Consider the following 22,780-nt stretch of genomic DNA (forward strand, 5'->3'; position numbering starts at 1 on the left):
ATATAATCTTTCTCTTAAAATAGTTTAACTCCTATGGTTTGCTGTACTTTTGCCTTTTACTCGGTAAATTTTTATCATGGCTTGGTCCGAGCAATCACTGATAAACCAGACTTGAAATCTGTTGTTTCAAGCAATATCAAAAACTCTTTTATCGCCCTCCTTTTAAATCGAAAATTTTGCCAATTTAAACCAAATAAATGCAGTGTTCTTAAGATTTATTTTTGTATGACGCCGTTATATGTCATGCCTGAAAATTTGAAAGTTCTACGATGTATACTTTTTCTATTAGGCTCCGGACGAAAATCGGTCTGAAGCATTCCATAGCAAACCAAAAAAGAACAACGGCAAAAACAAGATACGTCCCGAAAATAAATTTTCGGCCCATATAATTAGTAGCTCAAACACTTGTACGTCGCAAATTCATGAGCTATATTTTGCAGAAAAAAGTCATACAGGCGTTTGTTAGTGGAAAAGCAAGACACCTCAAACTAGTCGCAAGTAAAATACTTGCTTTTTAATGGTTTGTGACTTACAGGTTGGTTGTCATTAAACTTTTCTGTCTATTGATACGCCCCTTAACAATTATTATTTGCATTTTTCTGAAACATTGTAATGAAAAAAAAATATATAATAAAAGTTGAAATTCAGAACTTTCTACAAAATCAACACATATGTTTTCTATCACTTCCAAACCCCGTGTATTGTATTCAAAGCATTTAATTATTAAACAATCACATTCGTTATAAATTTTCTGGAACCATATAAAGACATTTTAATAGCATTAAAACGCCGATTTCGAGTCGCAAGTGTATTTTATCAGTTTTAAACCAAAATAACGTTTCTAGACGACTTGTTTTATCGGTAACAATAAGAAAGTCAAGGCATTAATACGATATTTCAGTGCTGTTGTATCGCCCGACTAATCAGAACTCTTCCCAACATAATTTGCAAATTTTAACTTTGTAATAATAAATCTTGTGGAGCAGACGCATACTACTTTTTCCACTCATACATTTCCTTATATTTTTGGTAGGAACTTGATAATGAGCATACAACTATATTACAACTTCTAGAGGAACAGCACGAATTTAATAATAAAGACAACACGACGGGTTGCGTAATCGATTTACAGTCTAAGTTGGTAAATGTGTTGGAGAAAACTAAACAACTTGAAACGGCCAAGAAAGAAGTAGATCAAAGGTATGGCGTTAAGATGAAATATTACAATAGCCTATAAAACCTTGGATTGACGTCGTTTAGTCATTTTAGGCTTTATTAACCTTATTTTTGTTTCGTGCATAGCAGGGGTTCTCAAACCCCTTAGGGATCCGTGAACTAGTTTTAGGGGGTCCATGAAGGTCTAATTGAAATATTAGTGTATATTTAGGAAGTAATCAATTTATCAAACAAACCAGTTTATTTAAAAATAAAACGGTTTTGCACTGAATGTATTAAGACTCATTTCATTTTCACATTTTTTTGACCGAAATCAGCAGATTTAAGAAGTCTATTTGTATTGTGACGTAAATTAATAACGTCATTTTGCTTACCGTGGTCCACGCGAGTCCCCAAAAACTTTAGGGGTCCGCGGTAAAAAAAGTTTAGGAACCCCTGGTGTATAGGTATTATGCAAGCAAAAACAACTAGGGTGGAAAATCTTTTTCTTTACCGATTACAAAAATCGTTATTAATAGTTTAATAGGATTGTTTGGTACGACTTCGGTAGGATAAATTGTAAGAAACTAGTTTTCAGTTGTTATTTCTTTAGGTTATAAAGTGTAAAATATACAATACTCTGAATTCCGTATCTAATAGTTAATATAGCTAGTTAATATTATTTAGGTTTTGTTTTTACCTTTAGGTTTTGCGTCCCATAATTTCCACAGGAAATGTTTCTAATATATATAGTCTAAAAAACTTATCTTATACCACAAATGACAACAAAACCTACAACATCCATATTCCAACGATATTATACATTAATGCGCCAAATCATGCAAAGCACGAAACCCTACGTCAATCGGTTTAATTGGGGAAAAATGCATTTTGGAAAGAGTCTGCGACCTCACCGCGCAAGCCTAAGGTTAACATAGAAAAGGTTCAATAAAAATAGTTATATCAATAAATTATATCATGTTTAGGTTGGCAAAACCTAATTTAAATAACGCCGTTATACTTTTGTTGTGCTCTTTTGATATATCAGGCAAATTGCACTCCTATCTTAAAAAAGCAAGGATCTGTTTGCTGTATCTCATGCGAAAAATGGAGACTAAGTTGCTATGAGCCGATGTACAGAGCGTCACGGTAGGCAAACCGCGTCAAGATTCACCTAAAGCTGGCTAAAACATTGAAAATTCCAAATAAGTTTGAAAAACATGTTTTTTTGCGTAATTAAAGTTGTCAAAAATTTTTTGCGTAATTAAAGTTGTGTAAAAAAAAACATAGCTCGGGGCGAACGGCGTGGCCCTTCCTGAATCGTTTCAACATACTAATTGTACACAACAACACAACTAATTATTTTTAAAATGTATAGCATTGCTAAGCACAATTAGCAGAGACGTTGCAATAATCTTTAGCATGAACATTATGCAGAATAAAGTTATTAGGATGTAATTAGACCATATTCTTCCAACCTTTTTTGGTAAAGGGCCAGATTTTTTTTTCTTGGAAAACACTTAACAATTACTAAATTACATGGGGCGTTGGCCCATTAACGCTGAAGAAAAAAATGGCGTTGGCCCATTAACGCTGAATGAAAAACACCAAGTTTCAGCAACAAAATAAAATAATAAAGCTTGTACATTATTTCAAATGTGTTACGTCGCCCGATACTTTATGGCGTGGCTTGGGACCGCCCAGGCGAGTAGCTGAATATATAAAGCGGGGCAGCAAGTATCATGGGCAGCCAATAGAAAAAGAAGCAATTTATAATGTAATGCGCCGAAGGCGCCGAAAATTTTATGTATTACATTGCTTAATTTTCTGATTGTCAGTTTTACAGACTTTCTGAAAATTTTTGAAGCCAGTCAAAGTCCTAAAAATTATACTCCCTTGCAATAGCTGACGATTAACAGAGGGCTTTTAATACCATTTGGAACATGAAACTGGGACATTGGTTCTTGTATTTTTTAGCTTCAGATATTTTTTGAAACAACTCCCAAGACCATCACAAAATGCCAATAATATATTTACAATGATATTATATTGTTTTTATTGTTTTCGAGCGCATGGTTAATCTCCCTTTCCAACGTGGAAAATCGCACCTACATACCACTGAATCGCACCTACATACCACTCTACGTCATTTCTGAGATTTAAAAATTTATGATGTATACTTTTTCTATAAAGCTTCGGACCAAAAACTGTCTGAACCATACCAAAGCAAACCAAAGCAATCGAGCAAACCAAAAAAATAGCGGCAAAAACAAGATATGGCCGTAAAAATAAATTTTAGGTCAATATAATGATCGCAAAATTTTTTTTGGCGGAGATCCATCTAAACGTTGCGTGGTTAGGCCTATGCAAAAAAACGAAAACATCCGTTCGACTCCCAAGACCATCACAAAATGCCAATAATATATTTACAATGATATTATATTGTTTTTATTGTTTTCGAGCGCATGGTTAATCTCCCTTTCCACGTTGGTGTAAAATTTGAAAGCAATTGTTGTATTTTTATACTTCTGGGAGTACCTGTTGGTTAACGTCAGTATTCGATTTATGACGATAGAAGGACATGGGTTTTAAAAAAGTTTTAATTATTATTGAATAGGGATGTTCAAAGTAGAATACCAAGGTATTCTAGAATAATAGGTTTCGAATCTAGAATAACGAATCCAGAATAGCGAATCCTATTATATTTTTATTAAAATTATTTGTTTGGAGAATGGATTAATCTTTTTCTACCCAACAGGGCCCACAATCACAGCAATAAATCGCCCAAACAATTTGCTAACATGTGTACATTATAATAAAAAATGTTTTAAATTCTTAACAACTGTCATTTAAAGCAGTTGTGTAAACTGTAATACATGTCCACTGTACAGGTTGTTGCCAAAACTTATATTTTTGCCAATAGTGAGTACAATGCAACACTGACACAGAACTCTTTAGCAATTCGGTACAGTTTTTAAAAGCATTGTTGGGTCTTAGTGCTTCTTTTTTGACTAATTGATCTGTTATGTAGTCAAAAAAGGTACTGCAAAGAATACAAAGTTACTATTGACATAACAAATACTTGACAATTTACGCTGGACATAACTGCATAACCTCGCTGAATATTGGCTAAAAGTTGACCTTAAGTAACCCTATAGCGCATTTTCTCGATGGCCAGCACGTGTTACAACGTAATATTACTTTTGCAACTTAACGCATTTAAGGAAATTTGCGAACTACGCATCTGGCATTACACGTTAGTCGCTCGCCCAATAACGCTTGATTGACACTTAATTATTAGACGAACGTTATCGCCAGACGCGAAGTAATTGGTCGCCCGAAAAAACGCTGACACTGCACTACCAGGTTACATTAAAGCAAGCACTGTAAATTGCTCGCCGCGGCGACAGGCCAACTTACCACACGCGTTTGTGCAATTAGGCGCAACAATCGGCGGTAAAACATTAAATTATATCGGTTCCAATTACCCGAAATAAACGGCAGAATTGGATTCGAATCCCATCTGGATTCGAATCCAAGGATTCGATATTCTACTTTGAGCATCCCTATTATTGAAGTTGATAAATTTACACCTCGAACATTGCATAAGGTCAAAATACTTACCTCTATGAGATATTCATTTTCGCGTTAATTCGACTGATTAAAAAGTACCCGGAAACACAAGTAACCCCCACCTACGGGAGCGTCGCGGCACACCGGTTGCGGAGCAGTGGGAGCGCTGTCCTAATCAAGGCAAAATTACTGCTCGCAAACAAAACGATTACCGTAACAATGAATAATACGTAAGCAAGGCGATTGTTACGTTTGGAGAACCTTCCCGGCATCTGTACCACACGTTGGGTGGCGAGAAATCTAACACAATGTAAAAATAAATAATTTCACCAACATAACATTAGGTATTTATTTGTCAGACTCTTATGTGTTCATAATGACCTGATATTTGATATCACTGTATGCAAAGCTCTGTAGCCCACTGAAAACAGCGTCATGGCCCACCAATGGGCCATGACCCATAGGTTGAAAACCTCTGCCTTACACTCTTACAGCCTGTGTGAAAGCGGCACTATTGAAATGGCCAGTTGAAATTATCGGACTTATCTGGATGGCTCTAAAGATTCCAATTCTTTATCTCGGTAAATTCCCATATATTTTTGCAGTTGGTTAACAGTATAAAAATAAAATTAAAATATAACCTACAAAGCAACTTTGTGTTGTGTGCCTGAATTAGGTCATTAAGGGAAAGGTGCAAACGCTCTGTGATCATTTAATCACTAATTCGCGTGGTGCCAGCCTTGTGTTTTGTAATCTTGCTAAAGGCCCATAAAAATATTGAGGTATTTAACATCAAACCAAATTCAAAGACTGTTCTTGATTTTGCTGGATTTTGCTTGGTTAAACAAATATCAATCCAATATACTGTGGACTCTAATCTATTTGCATTTTCCGTTATTCTCGGGTAGGTTTAATAAAGAGGTGGTAACGCAAACGGCCTTCAACATACAGTATATTGAAAATAATCCCGTTTAAAATGAAAATTGCTTTCTGACAAATCTGCCGCAATAAACGCCGTATTTATACCAGTTGAAATTTACCTGGTCCCCTGGTAAAGTATTTTATTTTATTTAGCAGTGCGTTATTTAGCAGTTTTACTTTTCAATATTATTAAGATCACTTTGGTTTGTGGTTTAGTATATACGTTGCATGTTTGTTTAACTTGTTTCTGCAAGCAAAAACAGAGATGGGCCGAAAATTTCCCGCTTTAGCTAAATAGCTTAGATGCGAGAGGGAAGTTGTCAAGGATTCCATTTTCTTATACGTAGTTTAGCAAAGACTATGCGATATTAATTTTAAAATCATTTTGCAATCAAAATATTCACATTATATTTATTTTCATCTTTGCCGCCGCAAAGGTGTAAAACGAAGATCCCATTCTCAGAGGCAGTGACAAAGTGGCACTTGACACCCAAAACTTTACCTTCAAGGAAACTTTCAGGCTTTTTTGCCTATGGCTCAATATAGCAACACAGTTCTCGAACGCCATATAAATAAAGCTTTTTGCAATGCTTCTATGCCTTTTCTCGTTATGCATTACCGCGACAATAAATTCTATACGACGAAGTAGTTGTGGAATGTTTGATAAATATATTTGTTAAATATACTTTATGTAGATAATGCGTACAGCCATGATAATAAATTTGGGCCAGCAAACCTGTTTTAAAAGCAAATATAATCAATTTCCTAAAATGGTTTGACGCCTATGGTTTACTTACTTTTGCCAACTCTACTCTGTAAATACATTTTTTACTTGTATTACCTTGCCTTGGTCAGATGACGTCACACAATTTTAGGGTTTGGATCCCCAATTAAAGGCCCACAGGGGGGCAGACTTCTAAACCTCTGAATCGCACCTACATACCACTCTACGTCATTTCTAAGATTTAAAAATTTATGATGTATACTTTTTCTATAAAGCTTCGGACCAAAAACTGTCTGAACCATACCAAAGCAAACCAAAGCAATCGAGCAAACCAAAAAAATAGCGGCAAAAACAAGATATGGCCGTAAAAATAAATTTTAGGTCAATATAATGATCGCAAAATTTTTTTTGGCGGAGATCCATCTAAACGTTGCGTGGTTAGGCCTATGCAAAAAAACGAAAACATCCGTTCGGTAGACAAACCAAGCAACTTTGCGTACTGATTTTCGTTATTCGGCTCTTACTCAACATTTAGGGCACCTGCCGCACGTGATAAAAAAATGGGGTGAACACTGTCCCACTGGCTATGTACACCAATGTTTTCATACTAGTTCTCAACCGGGTAGCTTTTCTGATGCTCAAGGGTGCCGACAAATATTTCAAATTATTTTGGGTTCCTTTTTTTGCTCTAAGAACCTTGATACATTACTTTGTTTACGATTAGAGTACAACAAATCAAGAAGTTTTTTCTGCTTTGTGTACAGTAGATGTAGGCTGTTTTAATTGCTTTATCGTTATATTTATATTTTTTAGGGTGCAGCATGCCCCAAAAGTTTGGAAATCACTGTTTTATATCTACACATATGCCAAACACAGAGCATTATTTCATATTTCATTTTAAAAGAAGTTCATCATTTTCGTAGAAACAAACAAAATATTTTGTATATTTTTTGACCTGTGGTGTGCGTTTTGGTTTATAATTGCTTCTATCATGTAAACGTTAATTTCTCTAATTTTGTTTTCCTTGAATCCTCATTTAGATTGTTTTGTTTATAGATTGCAAGAAAACCAACAAATTTCGCTTCAAGTATGTCAGGAAAATGATGAAATCGTTGCAGAAGCTTCAAAACTTAGAAAAGATATACAGGTGAACATCTAGATATAGTCATTTGCCTTTTTAACATCCTAACAATTCGGACTGGTACGCATTTAGTATAAAGCCGATAGGCTTGCATGACGGTGAAATAAATAGATAATGGATTACTCCGCAGGGAGGTCCAAAGTTACTTCATCGCTGGCCACAACAAAACTTTTAATTTAGAAGATGTGCACAAAAATACAAAAGGATATTTTTAACATAATTTTGGCAAACAAGTTGCAAAGGTCTTTGACAACAAGGCTGTAAGACTGTACAGAAAAAAAAAAAAAAATTGCGAGCGTAAAAAACAATCAGTGCGTTTATCTTGTTTAAGTTTTAAGATAAGTATGTTTTGTTAGCGATACAGCAGCTAAATTACAAAACAGTTGTCGATTTCTGCAAAAATGCAACAACTAGATCAATTAAATTCCATTTTTAAAGAATAGGGGTGCTAGCGGCTATAGTCACATAAAAATCGAGTAAAAACACTTTCCAGGTTCGCGATGTATTTATCGTGTTTTTACGTGCTTTTGAATTGGGTCGTTTTTATTTTACGGAATGTCATACTGAAATCACGGAAAGCATTTGCGCGCAGCCGAAAAAAACGCATTTATATCTCATAAGTTGACCCTTCATTCTAAAAAGTGCAAGTGAACGCACTGCGACTTCTCTCAAAACAGGTTAATACATCCCAAAAAGTAACATGACCTGCTTGCCAACGCCCCTTAGCCTAGTGAGTGATAGAAAGGATCCACTAAACCAGGGTTTCCTAAACTGTGGTCCGCGGCGATATGGCAAGAAAATAGAAAGTCTCACATATATACGTTGTACAGTATAGGCTACGAACCTTTTTAATAATTGCCGCAGTTATTCTTACTTGTTGCGCGAAGATTAGTGAGTAAAAAATTGGTTGTGAGGCAGATATGAGAAACGAAGTGCGGTTATAGGATAATTTAATTGTGTAATTATACTGCCATTAAACTAGTTGTTAACTTCAGTAACTTAACTTTAATTGTATTGTGGTCCGCAAAAACACAGATTCACAAATAGTGGTCCGTGGTCCAAAAAAGTTTGGGAAACCCTGCACTAAACAACGATATCGCTGGGCAACATGTTTTCGTAAACATAAAACGAAATTCAGCAACATAAAAATAATTCCTATGTGCCTATTTGTATGTTTGATTAGGGAGACCCAAAAGGCGCGCTGCGCATCATAGCACTATCTAAGAACCTTTTTTCAGCTTTACAAATAAAGTTTTTGTGCTTTTCGCGAATATTTAACGTATTTTACATTTCAACAAAACATCGAGAATTACAGGCTTCATTCAAATTACAATTTTTTTCAACTGCACAACCTGCGGCCGTTAATATGAAATATTTGAAAAAACACAAGTGTTTGGAGAAAACACAAGTGAGATTAATGTAATAAACCAGACTTATATCAGCCTGCAGCTACCGGTCTTCCGGTTGACTAAAATCAGTATGGGAGCAACGCAAAAAGCTTTTCAATACTATTCAAAACAACGTGGCTCGTGACAGTGTAAATAGTTTGATGATGTTTAGTAATTGTTTTTATAAATTTTAACAAAAAGTTTTTAATTGTTGCACTTTAGTAAGAAGAAATGTAAGGATATTATTAATAAAAACATAATTTATTATAAGGTATAATTAAAAAGCATTGACATATTGGCGGCTATAGGTATAATGGAAAATTTTTATTTGCTTTGTATTCCTTAAATGTTTTTAGACTCAATTTAATTTGCAGATTCGCGTAAGAGTTTATCTGAGCACAGCGAGTTTTTTCAAGATTTCTTATTTTATGGCGTTACTGTATGATGTAAATTTGTGACGACATCTCAAATTTGTTTTCATCCCCCCCCCCAAAAAAAAATAAAAATAATCGTGGATCCGTCCTGATCATCGCCCACTTTAAACAAGATGCAGTCCAATCCTAAACCATAGCAAGTGCTCTTTTGATACTGACAATGCATACGGTATGCAAACATTTGCGAAAATATGCTATATCACATATAATTATTCTAATAGGTTGGGCTGGTATTTTTCACAACTAAATTATATTTCTTTCAGTTCGCTGTCCATCGGTTAAAAACGCTGTTAAAATTGACTAATAGATCTTTTTAACATTTGTCTAAGTTAAATTTAAAAAACAAACAATTACAAAAAATTGATTTCTTGCCAACAGTAACTTTAAAGACTGATCTTTGGGAACAAAATGGTTGTCCCTTGAGACGTTTTTTAGCACCGATTGATTATATTGAATACAGCAGGTGATTCAATAGGGCCGCTTAACGAACGAATATAGTTTATTAATAAAATTAAAGCTTACCAATCAAACAACCAATCTTCTTCTATGTATTATTTTATAGGTGTTTAATTGTGGTTTAATATTGGTGTTTAATAGTAGTTAAACTTTTTTTATTATTTGATAGGTTTATTCGAACAATAGTTTTCTTTTATTCAATTTGTGATCAAGGGCAATATTCAAGATTTTATTTTCTAAATTGTTTCGCTGTAAATGTGCGTTGTTTATATTTATTTTATGGTGACATTTTTTATGACACGGCTAAAAGCTAGAGAAGGTCACGCAGTTATTTATTTATTTATTCAATACATGGGGTATCGCAAGACAAAACGCTTAGAACCATCTGCCTTGTGGCTTCTAACCAAACAGATAAGTCGTGACTTTTTCAGATAATGCAGTACTAGAACAAACTAATTGTGGAGATCAAGCAACATATTCAAGAACCTACAGCCTAGGGCTGATTGAAATATCTTGGGGAAGGATTTGCGTTTAGAATCGAATTAAGGGACACAAGGTGCCCTCTTAAAAATGATTTTTTTGCCAACTTTAACTACAAAAATTAAAAATAATACTGCATCATGCTATTTTTATTTAGTTTCAACTCTTTTTAGCTCTGTTTTTCAACCAGGAAGCAGGATTTAACGACAATTTATCAGTTTAATGGCGCCACGCGAATGGCACACTGTAAAATAAACCTCTTTAGAAATTTGTTTTTGCTATTTTTTTTTGCAACTGTATAAAAATATCATCGAAAGAATCTACAATTTAGGTAAGTTGGGAATGGAAGTTCTCTCTAGGTTATCAACTTTGTTTTAAGGCGTAGTTCGGTCGTTCAAAATAACAAAATATTATTGTGAATTAGCTAAATATTTTACATTTAATGCTTAGATGATGACAGAACAAAAGGAATCAATTGAAGAACAATTAAAGGTAACTTTGTTTCACTTAATTTTCATACAGCATGCGCAATTTACTCCAACAGTAAGATATTGATATCTTAGAATGTTCGAAAGTTATAGAAATACTAATAAATATGTTTATCTGTTCTATATTTTAATCGAGGGTTTTGGGAGCTACATGACAGGGCATTATTTAAATTTTAATTACGATCCAAATTTATTGTCACGTGATTTCAGTATGTGCATTACAAAAGCACTTTATTTTGCTAGGACTATGGTTTTCGCTTATTTGAAACACTAATACTAGACCTACAGTGGATCAACGAAATCCTTTTATAAGAAACCAGATTTTTAACTTTTTTGGGGAAAAACTAGAAACAGGTCTTTCTCAGATGATTTGTGGTTTATGTATTAACAAAAAAAGCCCCAGCTCCCGGTCAAGTAAAGCGTTTTTTTTGTTCACAGAGTGACAGCGAGTGTTTGGTAAAAGGCGTGAAAAAGTGACAAATCATAAATCATAACATATTTGATAAATACACAGCTCAATACACTATACAAATTTTTTTTAAGGACCTCGTCTGTCCACGAAACAAAGAATAAAGTTGTTTTTAGCACCTAGGGGACTGTTACCAAGAAGTTTATAGGTTAAAATAAAGTTAAAATTTGCAATAAAGTTAAAATTTATTAATAAAGTCAAAATTTGTCAAATTATGGCTTTTGACAAAGTTTTTGTGTTTCTTGAGAGTAGTTTATGTAAATATCGTCGTGGAAGCATTGTAAATCAGGAACTGCGACACAATTAAACCATATTAACCCGTAAAAGCAGGCAAAATGTCAAAATGCCCACTTGGATCTGCAGTAACTTTTATCGCAAATTGTCCATTTTTTTTATCGGTTGTTACAAAACACTTCCTCTTCATAAACGTGGTCTTTTCGAAGATCAACAGTTTGAATTTTAGGAATAGCCTACTGACATTCTGTAATACAAAAATGCCTAAGCAAGCTTAATCTATCGCCAAATAAACGATGCACTTTTTAAAATCCATAATACACCTTGACTTTGCAACAAAATATCACGTTTGGGTCTGAAATCGACAAAATATTATGTTTGGGTAACTGGCATCAATTCAAGGAAGAACTGTGGCCTCTACAAACAAGCAATTTCGTTAGGTTAAAATAAAGTTAAAATTTGATAAAAATAAAGTTAAATTTTTTTTTTTTTTTTAGGTTAAAATAAAAATGGCCCTACTTATGACGCTACATGTTCACCAAAATGATTGCCTTACGAAGATTTAGTTAACATATAAATTTGAATTTAACAAACGAACGATCACAAAAATTTCAATTTGTTTAAACAGAAAATTACATTCAGTGCGATGGTTGCGCTTGCACAGTATTCACTAGTTTTTGCAAACACGGCTGCACTTTGCATGAGCATGACCGAAAATGGAATGAGTACGGTATTTCAAAAACATAATTAGACAGAGTGGGGTACGTTGATTGCATCACAGTGATTTGACAGGTCTTAAAAGCTAAAAACAGCAATTTTATGTAGAAAAACGAAAGTTTGTTTCACCTACGCACTCATTTACGTTTATTAGTGTGACGTCATCGTAAATAAAACGAAATACAGAAATCATACTAAAACAGTCGGAATATGATGAGTTATGACGACCCCACAAAAATGTTATGCGAGCCCACTTAGGCCAGGGGCCGGCAACCCCAAAAGTGGCACGCAAGATAATTTTTCAGGGCACGCCAATTGATTTAGCGCGCACGCTATACCACATTAAGAAAGTGCAACCATTACATCACTGCCACCACATCATTCACATTATTATTACATCACTATTACTAACGCTAACTAAATGGTTGCACACATTTTCAATTCATGTCGCAAATAGTGTCTTAACTGTTGTATTGAATATTATGTTTTGTGTGCGTTAAACTTGTTGTTTACGACTAACCGCCGTATTACGTCGCAATGTCCTAAATTTGGCGCGATGTTTACTGCGTTAAAGCACTAAAGCAAAGCATTATACGTTTAAAGTAAGCAAGTGCGTTTTTGTGCGACTGAGAAACCAAGCTAAAAGCGAAGCTGATAGTTAACACTTGTGGGTATCTAGGCTGAAAAGCGTCGACGTATATTCCGAAATAGCGGGCACAGTATTGTGTTCGTGACAGTTCGGTTTTTCAGCATTAGGGTTATCTTTACAAAGTTAAAATTTTGAAATTAGGTTTAATGGCGTCTTCCAAGATACGTAAATTAGATGTCAGATCACAGCAGGGCTGCGAAGTCGGACGCAGGACTCGAATAAAACTAGGTAAAACTACCAGTGTCCGGCGTTGCGCATTAGCCAAATTTCGAAACTGATAACTGTAAATTGTTAAGATAGAATCGCAAAAGCTGGCATATTTTCCACCATGGCCCCTATGAGTGGATTGCTGAAGCTGAACATCTATCTTATTTTAGTTATGTAACTCGGTAAAAAACAAAGGCTGTAGAGCAGGGGTTCTTAAACCTATTTTACCGCGAACCCCTAAAATTTTGTTTTACTTCGCGTGGAACACGGTAAGCAAGAAATTTAAAAAAATGACGTCATAAATTAACGTCACAATCAAATAGACTTTAGAAATATGCTGATGATAAAATAAAGTCTAAATCAGGGGTTCTTAAACTTTTTTTACAGCGAGCTCTAAAAAAAATTCTTGCTTCGCACGGACCAGTGAAGTGAAGGAATTTTTAGTGATGACGTCATAAATTGACGTCATATTACACAAACAGACTTAAATTTGCTGTTTCTGGTTCAAAAGATGTGAAATGTAATAAAGTCTAAAGATATTCAGTGCAAAACGTTTTATTTTTTAACTATAGCCTACTATTTTCTTTGAAAAAGAGGTTGCTTGAATATACACTAATAATTCATAACCCCTGGTCTAAATACAGTGCTATAACGTTTTATTTTTAATTAAACTCTTTTTGAAAAATTCATTACTTCTTAAATATGCACTAATATTTCAATTTGGCCTTCATGGACCCCCTAAAATGAGTTCACGGACCCCCAAGGGGTCCATGGACCCCAGTTTAAGAACCCATGCTGTAGTGTTGTAGAATCTGAGCCGGACTCGGGACTAGATGAAATTGCACATTTGGCTGGAGTCGGACTAGGGTTGTTTTAACCTAATCCGTAGGTTGTCAGTGCAAAACCAAACATAGAAAAATGTTTGGCACAAGAATTGTTCATACTTTGTATACGAAAGGTTGCAGACCCCTGCAGTAGACCTTGCATCACATGTATATAAAGGTTTCTTTCTTATCTTGCTGTATAGAAGAGAGAGAGCTCTTTCTGACCGGTTTATCACAAGACCAACTACATAATTTTAAATTCGGACAAAATGTCATAATATTGTAATGTGATTCTAAACTTGCGCACTTAAAGGCAATTTCCTATGATAAGTCGTTTTTCAAGTAAAATTAACCCTACAGAATTGACTCTGAAGATATTAGTTAATGCACTAGGTCCTAGGATCTTTCACTTACGATTTTGCAATGGAGTCAGGATACCACAGGACTCGATCAAAGTATGTGTGCTGCCACCAAGTGACAACTATTTTATATTATAGGGATTTTCTTAAGTGGACCGGTGCAGAAATATGCACCTGAAATTCAGTAAAAAAATAGTGTTTGTTTGGTCAAATTGATATAATTTTCAATTTAAAAGGAGCTTGAGGAATTAGGCATATGCCACAGATTCGTATATTGCTTGAAATACACTTTAAAGTCCAGCTTAGTACAAATCTTTGTCGAGGTTATGGGTAACACACCAAAATGCTGTAGTATGTATAGTGCTTTTGAGCTAAATAGATTTACCTAACATAAACAAAACCTAGTAAAATGGATAAAAGGTCATGCGAATCGCTAAAAAGCGTTACAATCGTTACATAGTTAAAATAGCACAAAATTTTGTTTTTAAGGTGGCATGGCCTGTTGTCCCTGGATTCGCTCAACTTGTCTGTTTAGTTGAACTGCAACTATCACACTTGATTTTTCAAGTCAAACTGCGAACACAACAATTCTATAATCAATGTTTTTTAAATAATAAACATATGCTTAGCACTACTTTTAATGCCCAAGAAACAATGCTCCTTTTACTTGTTAAAACAACTTTTTTTAGAATGACATACCAAATTAAATTCCCACCAATTCTAGGAAGGAATTCCTGCTCTGAAATATATATGATATCCACTATGAAGACAACCACCACTGTAAAAAAAAAAGTTAAATATAATCCTAGTCTATTTTCGCTTTTGCGACTGTAACTTCCCTTGCTTTCAGCGAGCTAGAGATATGCATATTTCTGAGATTAAAGTCATAAAATATTTGTTAAATATAAAATTAAAACCTTTCTAATAGATATCCAATTCATCTCAATTTGATTGGTAATAAAATATAAATCATTAACTATTTATGTACTAAACTATAACTATTAACACTATTATATACCCATGTTTGCGAGACCATTTAGAAAAAAGTTTTTATTGGAGTCATCATTAGACATGCATTACCCTTAATGGTTTATTTCATTTCCTAAGGAAAGGAAAACATTTACTTTTCTCTTTTTCCTGAAGAACCTCCCTGGTTTGGACTTGGGAGTAAAAAACCTTATCCAAATAATGCAGATTATTTGTAACACTATGTTTATGGTGTGTTTTAGGAAGAAATTAATGCACGAATTGAATTGCAAAAAGAGTTGGAAAAGTGTAAATGTGCATTAAAACGTTTGGAAAAAAATGTACTAAAACAGCCAGATGATGCAATCCAAGCAGCCAAGGATGTTCAGAGTTTAAAAGGTATTAGTAACAAATCAATTTTTTGCCTGCTATGCATCATATAATATAACTTAACAATAGCTTAAATTGAAATGGGATTAGAACAGGTTTCAAGGCACTGTTGTTTTAAATTAAAGGTAGAACGCTCCCTTACCTAGTTCCACTATGTGTAGTCCACTACTACTTGACTTTGTGTTCTTAACCATTCGTCTTTCACAAACATGTTTTCACCTCATTGCTCCACAGAATAGTTTTTTGCTGCAAAAACTAATTAAGACAACCAGTAGTAATGGTTCTTAAAAAAAAATTTTTTTATGAAAAAAAAACTTAATGCGCTTATCTGTTGTTTTCTTTTCCAAAAAGCTCTGCATACTATGGCATATTGCGCTATGTGAATTATAAACACTACAAAGGTACTTTTTGAATAAATACTATAAACCTTTTTGCACTACACAAAAGATTTTTTTTTAGGATTAAATGATTTATGACATAGCTTTGTGACACCATTCATTTTACATAGTGGGCCTTCAATAGCTTTTGAAAGAGCATTTTGGGTTGTGACAAAAAAGGAGAAGCAAGTGTTAATATTATGGTTTGCTAAATTACTGTAATTAGGCTGTTTGTGATTTTTTTTGCTGTTTGGCCTATTACGTAATTTGTGTCATTTGGGGTGCGTTTATCTACCAAAAAAGTTACCATTTTGGATATACAAAATGACCACCAGTGGTTTTAAATGATTTTCCAAACATAAGACAATAAAAACTAGTGATTTTGAACAAAAAAAAATTCGCTTTAACTTCAAACACACAATTCTTCGTGTTTACAGACATGACATCAAGTTTACTTTAGTAGTTACGCCTCAATGAACACAAAAGTATCTTTAGGACAAAGGCAACATCTTCAGATAGATAAATCACTTGTGTAAAATAAATATGTCATATTGTCAAAAAGGTTGTTCTATGCAATTTAAACAAATTTTGAACATCAGGAATCATGGGTTAAATGGCCTGGTGATTGACATGGAAAGACCCTGGTGACCATTTTAAAAATTCTAAATAACAACTGTTTTCAGCGTAGCTGAGCTGGAATTTTTTTTTGTTGAGATCAGGGGCGTAGCCAGGGTATTGATTTTTTTGACAAACGTGTTGGAGGGCATTGAACCTATAGTTGTAAGGCTGTTGAGCTCAAAAATTAAACATTGCGTTATCGTGTTTTAAAGGATGTGACAACACACAATACAACGACAATATTGCAAAAACATTATAGATTCGCGCAAAAAAGTTCAAGCCCCTGTTGCTAGCCTGTTATCATATATAAAATATGGATAAAAAATAGTTCGAAAATGGGGATAACTTTGATCGTTTATTAATAAACTATAATTTTACGAAAAAGGTCGTTATACCTTCGATGCCATGTGTATTGTGTAGGCATATTACTAATAGACAGAAAAAATGGAATGGTACTTAAAGAGAAGTAGAAAACACGAGATTTGCGCAAAGCGTGAACATTTTTTGCAGTTTCAATGTTAAAGTTGGCAAAAAACAGAGTTTGTACAGCTGTAGGAGTGGTGCCCATTCGCACCCCGGTTAAGAAACCTCAACTTTTAAACGAACATTGTATTTTAAGAAGAAGCAGTTTCATTTTGGCTTTTTTAAGTCTCATTTTGGCGCCCATGTACCTTGGACATATGTATCCCCCCGCCCCCCATAGCTACGCCTCTGGTTGACATGTAGACCCAAAATCAGTTGAGAAACACTTGTTTCTACTTTTTCCATACAAAGTGAAAAATAGGGATACCAATTATATTAAAACAAGCAAAATTACTTATTAAACCACAAAAAAAAATTTTTTTTTTGCACTTCACTAAGTTATCAAATTTCATTTTTTGTGAGCAGTACAAAAAAGTTGTTGTACCCCAACGTTTGATTTTAGGATTTTTTTGTGCCAAAAATTTATAGTGTTTGTAATAAGGTTGGTCTTATTAACTGAGACACAAGCTTGGAGAAAATGAACTATTACTTCTGATACATTGCCTTTAATTATTTAAATATCAATCTAATAATATTGATACATACAACTGGAGGTTTTATTTAACTTTTTGGTTTAAATCTGGTGAAAAATATAGTGACATGAAATGAGTTCTATGGACATCCCTAACATGTTACATCATAATGTGCAAATTTACATTTTAAAATAACTAAAAATTCTCTGTAAAAATGCTGGAACAAAGCACAATACTGATACAAAGAATTTCTAACTTTGACAGGATGTGTTCTTGGCCTACTTAACCTTTTTTTGTAAAGATGTTTTCTGCAAGACATATTACACTGTATCATGTCTTTTTTGAATCTGGTAACCAAATTGTTAAATTTCAAACATTTTTTCAACCCTAGTTTAGATATGTTTAGGGTCAAACAAATTTACATTGTTTCAGTTAAACTAAAGATGTTCGCAACTATTTTCCGAAATTCTAGGGTTAAGGCTCTATATTTGTTGCTTAATTTAAACTGGTTGGTGGTTGCCCATCAATGTGTAGAATAATTAAAAAGTATTGTAACTAATTAATTAACTAAGGTTTCATAAAGCCTAAACATGCCAGAAGAATCTTCAAACTGTCAATGTAGTATCAGTTTCCGCAAAACTAAACAAAGATGTACACAAATGCCGAAATGATGTAGTTCTCTTGAATATCCTATATTGTAGATGTTGATAAAATTTGAACTGATGGCAAGGGCATAAATTTCTCCACCCATCCTCCTCACACACCAATACACTTAGTTACAATAGTATCTTTTTTGTAAGGTTGTTTTTTCAGACTTTTTTGAAAATTGTGCTTTGGAAAGCAAACTTGAATTGGAAAAAGCTGGACCAACCAAGCATAGAATTTCACGAAGAATTACCACTAAACGGCATACATGTAAGCTTTACCTCTTGATAAATACATTAATGTTTCAATTCATTGAAATTTAATTGGACTAAAGATGCAGTATGTTCCAAAAGCATTTTGTATAAACCAGGGAGTCGAACCGCTTGACTTTTCTGGTTCAGGTTCGGTTCGGGTTCAAGGTTTTTTTCGGAATCCGGTTCAGTTCCGGTTTCGGTTCGGAGTAATTTAAAAGTTCCGGTTCAGCTCCGGTTCGACCATCGTTATTTCAAAACCGGTTCATAAAGTTCCAGTTCAGATACAATATAATTTGCGTTAAATCTCAAAATGTGGGTCGATAAATGTAGAGAATAATCTTTGAATTGTAAGTCATTTAATCTAAGTTCCGTGACTTATTAAAATAACAGCAACTCAATATTGAAATATCTAAAAAATAAAAAATAAGCGATTTTTTTATTTAATATTCATATTTTTTTCATAAAATTTCGAACATGGCGTAACTTGACTCTGTAAAATAGAAGTTGTGACGTCATGCTTGAGCGAACCGCTTTTGTTTACAGGTTCGGGTAAGGTTCGAGTTCTTTCAAATTATTCGGTTCAGTTCCGGTTCGGCTCCTTAAAATCTTATAAAAACCGGTTCCGGTTCGGAAAAAATTGACCCAAAACCGGTTCATAAAGTTCCGGTTCGACTCCCTGGTATAAACATCTTTAACTATGTAAAAATTTTAGGGAAATTTATATTTTTAGATAGTATATAACAAAACTCTTTCTCCCTGCCCTGCTATAATTTTAACGTTATATTTATATTTTAAAAGAGAAAAAATTCTCAGGGCTTTGTAGCAACAATTGGAATGGCAAACGCCATAAAATATTTCCCTAAAAATTTACATGAAATTTGCGCTAGTTGCCTTTAAAAAACTTTTGAAAAGGATTTTGGGACTGCCTCCATAAGACCGAAATTACAACAACATCAACTTCAAAATAAAATCTAAGTAGAACTAATACCAAATTGTCTTTGTAACGTCTAAATCGGAATAAGTCCCTAATCCAAGCGGAAACGACCTAAATACCCAGAATAGGGCCTATACAACCTTTACCTAACTCCAAACCCCCTATTTTAAACTTCATCACTAACTCCCCTAAAACTTTCAACTACAACACAGTTTTTACCCCAAACAGGCGCAAACAATCCAATGCCTAAAGAGCGGCACCACAATCACGCCGTTCAAACTAGGGCTCTCAAGCGTCGACGCCAAAATGTCTGATGCAAGAGTTATGGTCCCCAATCGTCCTCCCATTTGCTCTCCCTACAATTTAAAGGGATATTTTGTCCATTCAGTCCTTATTCCAATGAAGTTAGGACTTACTCCGTCAGGTTTAGGTATTATTCAGAAAAATTTTCGATTTAACGCTTAATGGCAGCGCTTAATTCCAAATGCTGATTGACGTTCCTTAACGCGGTGGTCACCATTTGCAGGGCTAAAGCTGATGTTTGTTTGGAGCTGATGCTATAGTTTATGCTGGATTAAAACCGGCATCATTTGTTGAAGGTAGATCGAAGCTTGCGTGTTTCAACAGCTTAGCCACAACAAGGTATTAAACGTATCTCAGTTTATTGAATAATATCAGAACGGCAATCAACTTACAGGAATAGCTAAGGGGTCCATGCACAGCACTAACGGTCCAGCATAATAACTTCTGTCCGTTACATTATTTCAATTGGTAAGGTTGAGATCCAGTTACCATTCAGTTGATTAAGTTAATATCTGTCCGTTAAGTTTCATTTGGCTTAATGCAAACGGCTTTTGTACACATCGCCTACACATCGCCTAGCCATCGTTTACCAGAGGCGTGTTAACGGAATGCAAATAACATCTTCGTGTTACTTTTACGAGCCATGATTTATGGCGACAGGATTGCGTTTGGATCACTTGATATAAAGTTGGTAATAAAACTTAGTTTGTGATAATGACAACAAATAATAAGACGATCCCTACACCGTAGTCGTTGGTCAAAAAGCAGCTTCAGAAGGGCTAGATCGCAGTTGTTAACACACTTTGTGTGCATGTTTCATTGTAAAAAAACAGGTGCTACAATATTTTTTTGCCTGTGGAACTTAAAATTTATTCGCAAAAAAAACTTACATTAACTGAATTAATCATAGACTTGAGTTTAGGGTGAGGGTGCTCCAAAAACCCTAGCGGAAACTTGTGGTGATTAGCCCCCTGAAACATCAATCTGTAAAATACTATATGTTTCTGCTGATATAATTTGGGACCATGTTTTCCCATAAATTATGACAACAAATGTCAACAACTTATTAAGCAGTATTTCCCATGACTAGTTGGACATTTTAATTCATTATTTGCCTGCAGAAGTCCAATTACCTTTAGCTACTTTACAGTACATCAGCCCATGATTGTCACGTTGGCTACACTCGACTCATATCAAGAGCGCTTGTTAACAATCTTCAAAGCTCGCAAAAATTTATACGATTTGGACAGTTTCGTTTTTAATACTTTACCAATTCCTAAGAGACTAACAAATGTTTATAAAGCCCACCAAACATGTTTAAAAATAAAGCAGAGAAAATTAGCCAGCTGTCACCTTGCGTGTTAAAAGACCTTTCAATGCAATAAGGTTTGTTTTATTCGCGCTAAGGTTTTGTAACCGAGGTACGTGCAGGGTTTTTTTAAGGTTTGGTTAGGGTGACCGCTAAGTAGTTTTAAGAGACAGCAACTATTTCATTTAAATACCAAAAAGTTGCAAGTCCAAAATTTGGGAAACCGCTGGAGAAATTTGGGGGACCGTTTTCGGCGTTGTTTGTTGAATGCTATTAGATGTAGTTAACTATTAAATATTTTCATCATTACCACTGTTATGTTTTGACACTATATGTATGACATCCAGATAAATTGGAAGGGTTACGCAACTAAAAAAAACGGTAGTAGCTTATTGAATTTAACGTTCTTAGTACTGCTTTGTCCTAAACGTTGGAGCAACGTAAAGATGTAATTGTTGCAAAACAATTCTTTATCATAACAATGTGACACAAGTAAAACTTTATGAATGAAGATTGTTTAGTCTTAGATGCTTCCCATTCGAGTTCAACTGCATTAGTGTAGCGGTGTAGCCTATGGGTTACATCGCACTTCAAACAGGAAACAGATGAGTCCATGTATGGTGCACACGAAAAGACTCGTCCCTAGACTTTTTTAAGGAAAATGAACTTGTCCAATTCTTGCAGATTCAAGATCTCGGCTTTCTAGACGAATCCAAATTTCCAATTGACCAATTATTTTGTGCATCAGAAGACTTCTCTTATATAAATTATAATTTTCTGTGATTTTAACAGCAAATTGTCTATTACCCATTTAAAAATTTATGTTTATTTTGTGATGTAAGTTTTGTACTATACATAAATTAATAAAAAACGAAATTTTATTAACCAAATAAAAATATGAGTAGCCTACAACAGTGTTATTTAAAAAATATTTGTTCAGCAAAATTATTTTTGGATAAAAACGTTGTCTCTTAAAATAAAAGTCAAAGTTTGTCCGCCAGTCGTTTGCCGGCAAGTGGTCTTAAAAGAGACGGACAGAGCAACGTCGCTCACAATGCTCCCCTCAAGTGAGACGCCGGGCGATAGGGTAAAATAGAAAAAAAGTTGTGTGCTCCAGACGAAAAAAGGGTGAAATAGAAAGAAAGTTTTGTGATCCAGGAAGAAAAACTTAGTCTCTTTGTATCAGAGGACACCCGATCCGTTAGAAATCAGTGCATTTCTAAGCAAAAAGGTCTACGACAATCAGGGCATCCAATGGCAGAAAAGTCTAGACTTTTAGACCTTGAGGTCCTGGCAATGCACTGATTTGGACCTTTAGGTAAACTCCCGGCGTAGATAAATTAAAAATATTCATTAAAAGTTCAGAAAAGATAACAAAAAGTATGAGATAGGATTAATAACACTTGACCCACCTAAACCCTAACACTAACCCGAATCCTAACCCAAATAATTTGCGTTATTTTAATAATTCTTTAAATGCTGTGGAAAAAAGCCCAAACTCGGATGGGCATAATATGGTTCTCGTCCATTGTATTTAAGATTATTACGTCACAAATTGAGGTATTGGGGCCTGAAGCGTTATAATTATTAAATTATCGCACATTATTTGGGTTAGGGCGGTGGTTAGCGTTTAGGTTTGATTGGGTCAAGTATTGTTAAACTTAATCTTCTTATGCACATTTGTTAATGCAAATTAGTGCATTGTCGAAGACCTCAAAGTCTAAAAGTCGGACTTTTTGATCCTTTGAATGCACTGATTGTCGTAGACGT

The 22,780-nt window shown here is 34.5% G+C and overlaps 1 protein-coding gene across 2 annotated transcripts; it reads left to right on the forward strand.

Moving 5' to 3' along the window:
• Window positions 1-442: 442 nt before the first annotated feature.
• Window positions 443-21,912, forward strand: LOC146168159 (uncharacterized). 2 transcript variants are annotated; one of them, XR_014494564.1, is made up of 7 exons: window positions 443-535; window positions 1,034-1,200; window positions 7,430-7,520; window positions 10,723-10,764; window positions 15,449-15,584; window positions 18,366-18,480; window positions 21,695-21,741. XR_014494564.1 is itself a non-coding variant. In XM_083382487.1 (7 exons), the coding sequence occupies exons 1-7, from the start codon at window positions 518-520 to the stop codon at window positions 21,736-21,738; spliced, it is 600 nt and encodes a 199-aa protein (XP_083238613.1). In that variant the 5' UTR covers window positions 443-517; the 3' UTR covers window positions 21,739-21,912. The 2 variants fall into 2 exon arrangements, 1 of the variants encoding a protein (XP_083238613.1); XM_083382487.1 differs by having other exon boundaries at window positions 18,379-18,480; window positions 21,695-21,912.
• Window positions 21,913-22,780: the final 868 nt, after the last annotated feature.

The sequence above is a fragment of the Ascidiella aspersa genome, chromosome 1 (assembly GCF_963924565.1).
Source record: "Ascidiella aspersa chromosome 1, kaAscAspe10.2, whole genome shotgun sequence".
Lineage (NCBI taxonomy): Eukaryota > Metazoa > Chordata > Ascidiacea > Phlebobranchia > Ascidiidae > Ascidiella > Ascidiella aspersa.

What these genes read in the sequence shown, in the direction of transcription:
- LOC146168159 (XM_083382487.1), top strand. An exon ending in AACTTAGAAAAGATATACAG is followed by an intron (nt 7,521 to 10,722) that starts GTGAACATCTAG and finishes TTTAATGCTTAG; the next exon opens with ATGATGACAGAACAAAAGGA. An exon ending in CAATTGAAGAACAATTAAAG is followed by an intron (nt 10,765 to 15,448) that starts GTAACTTTGTTT and finishes GGTGTGTTTTAG; the next exon opens with GAAGAAATTAATGCACGAAT.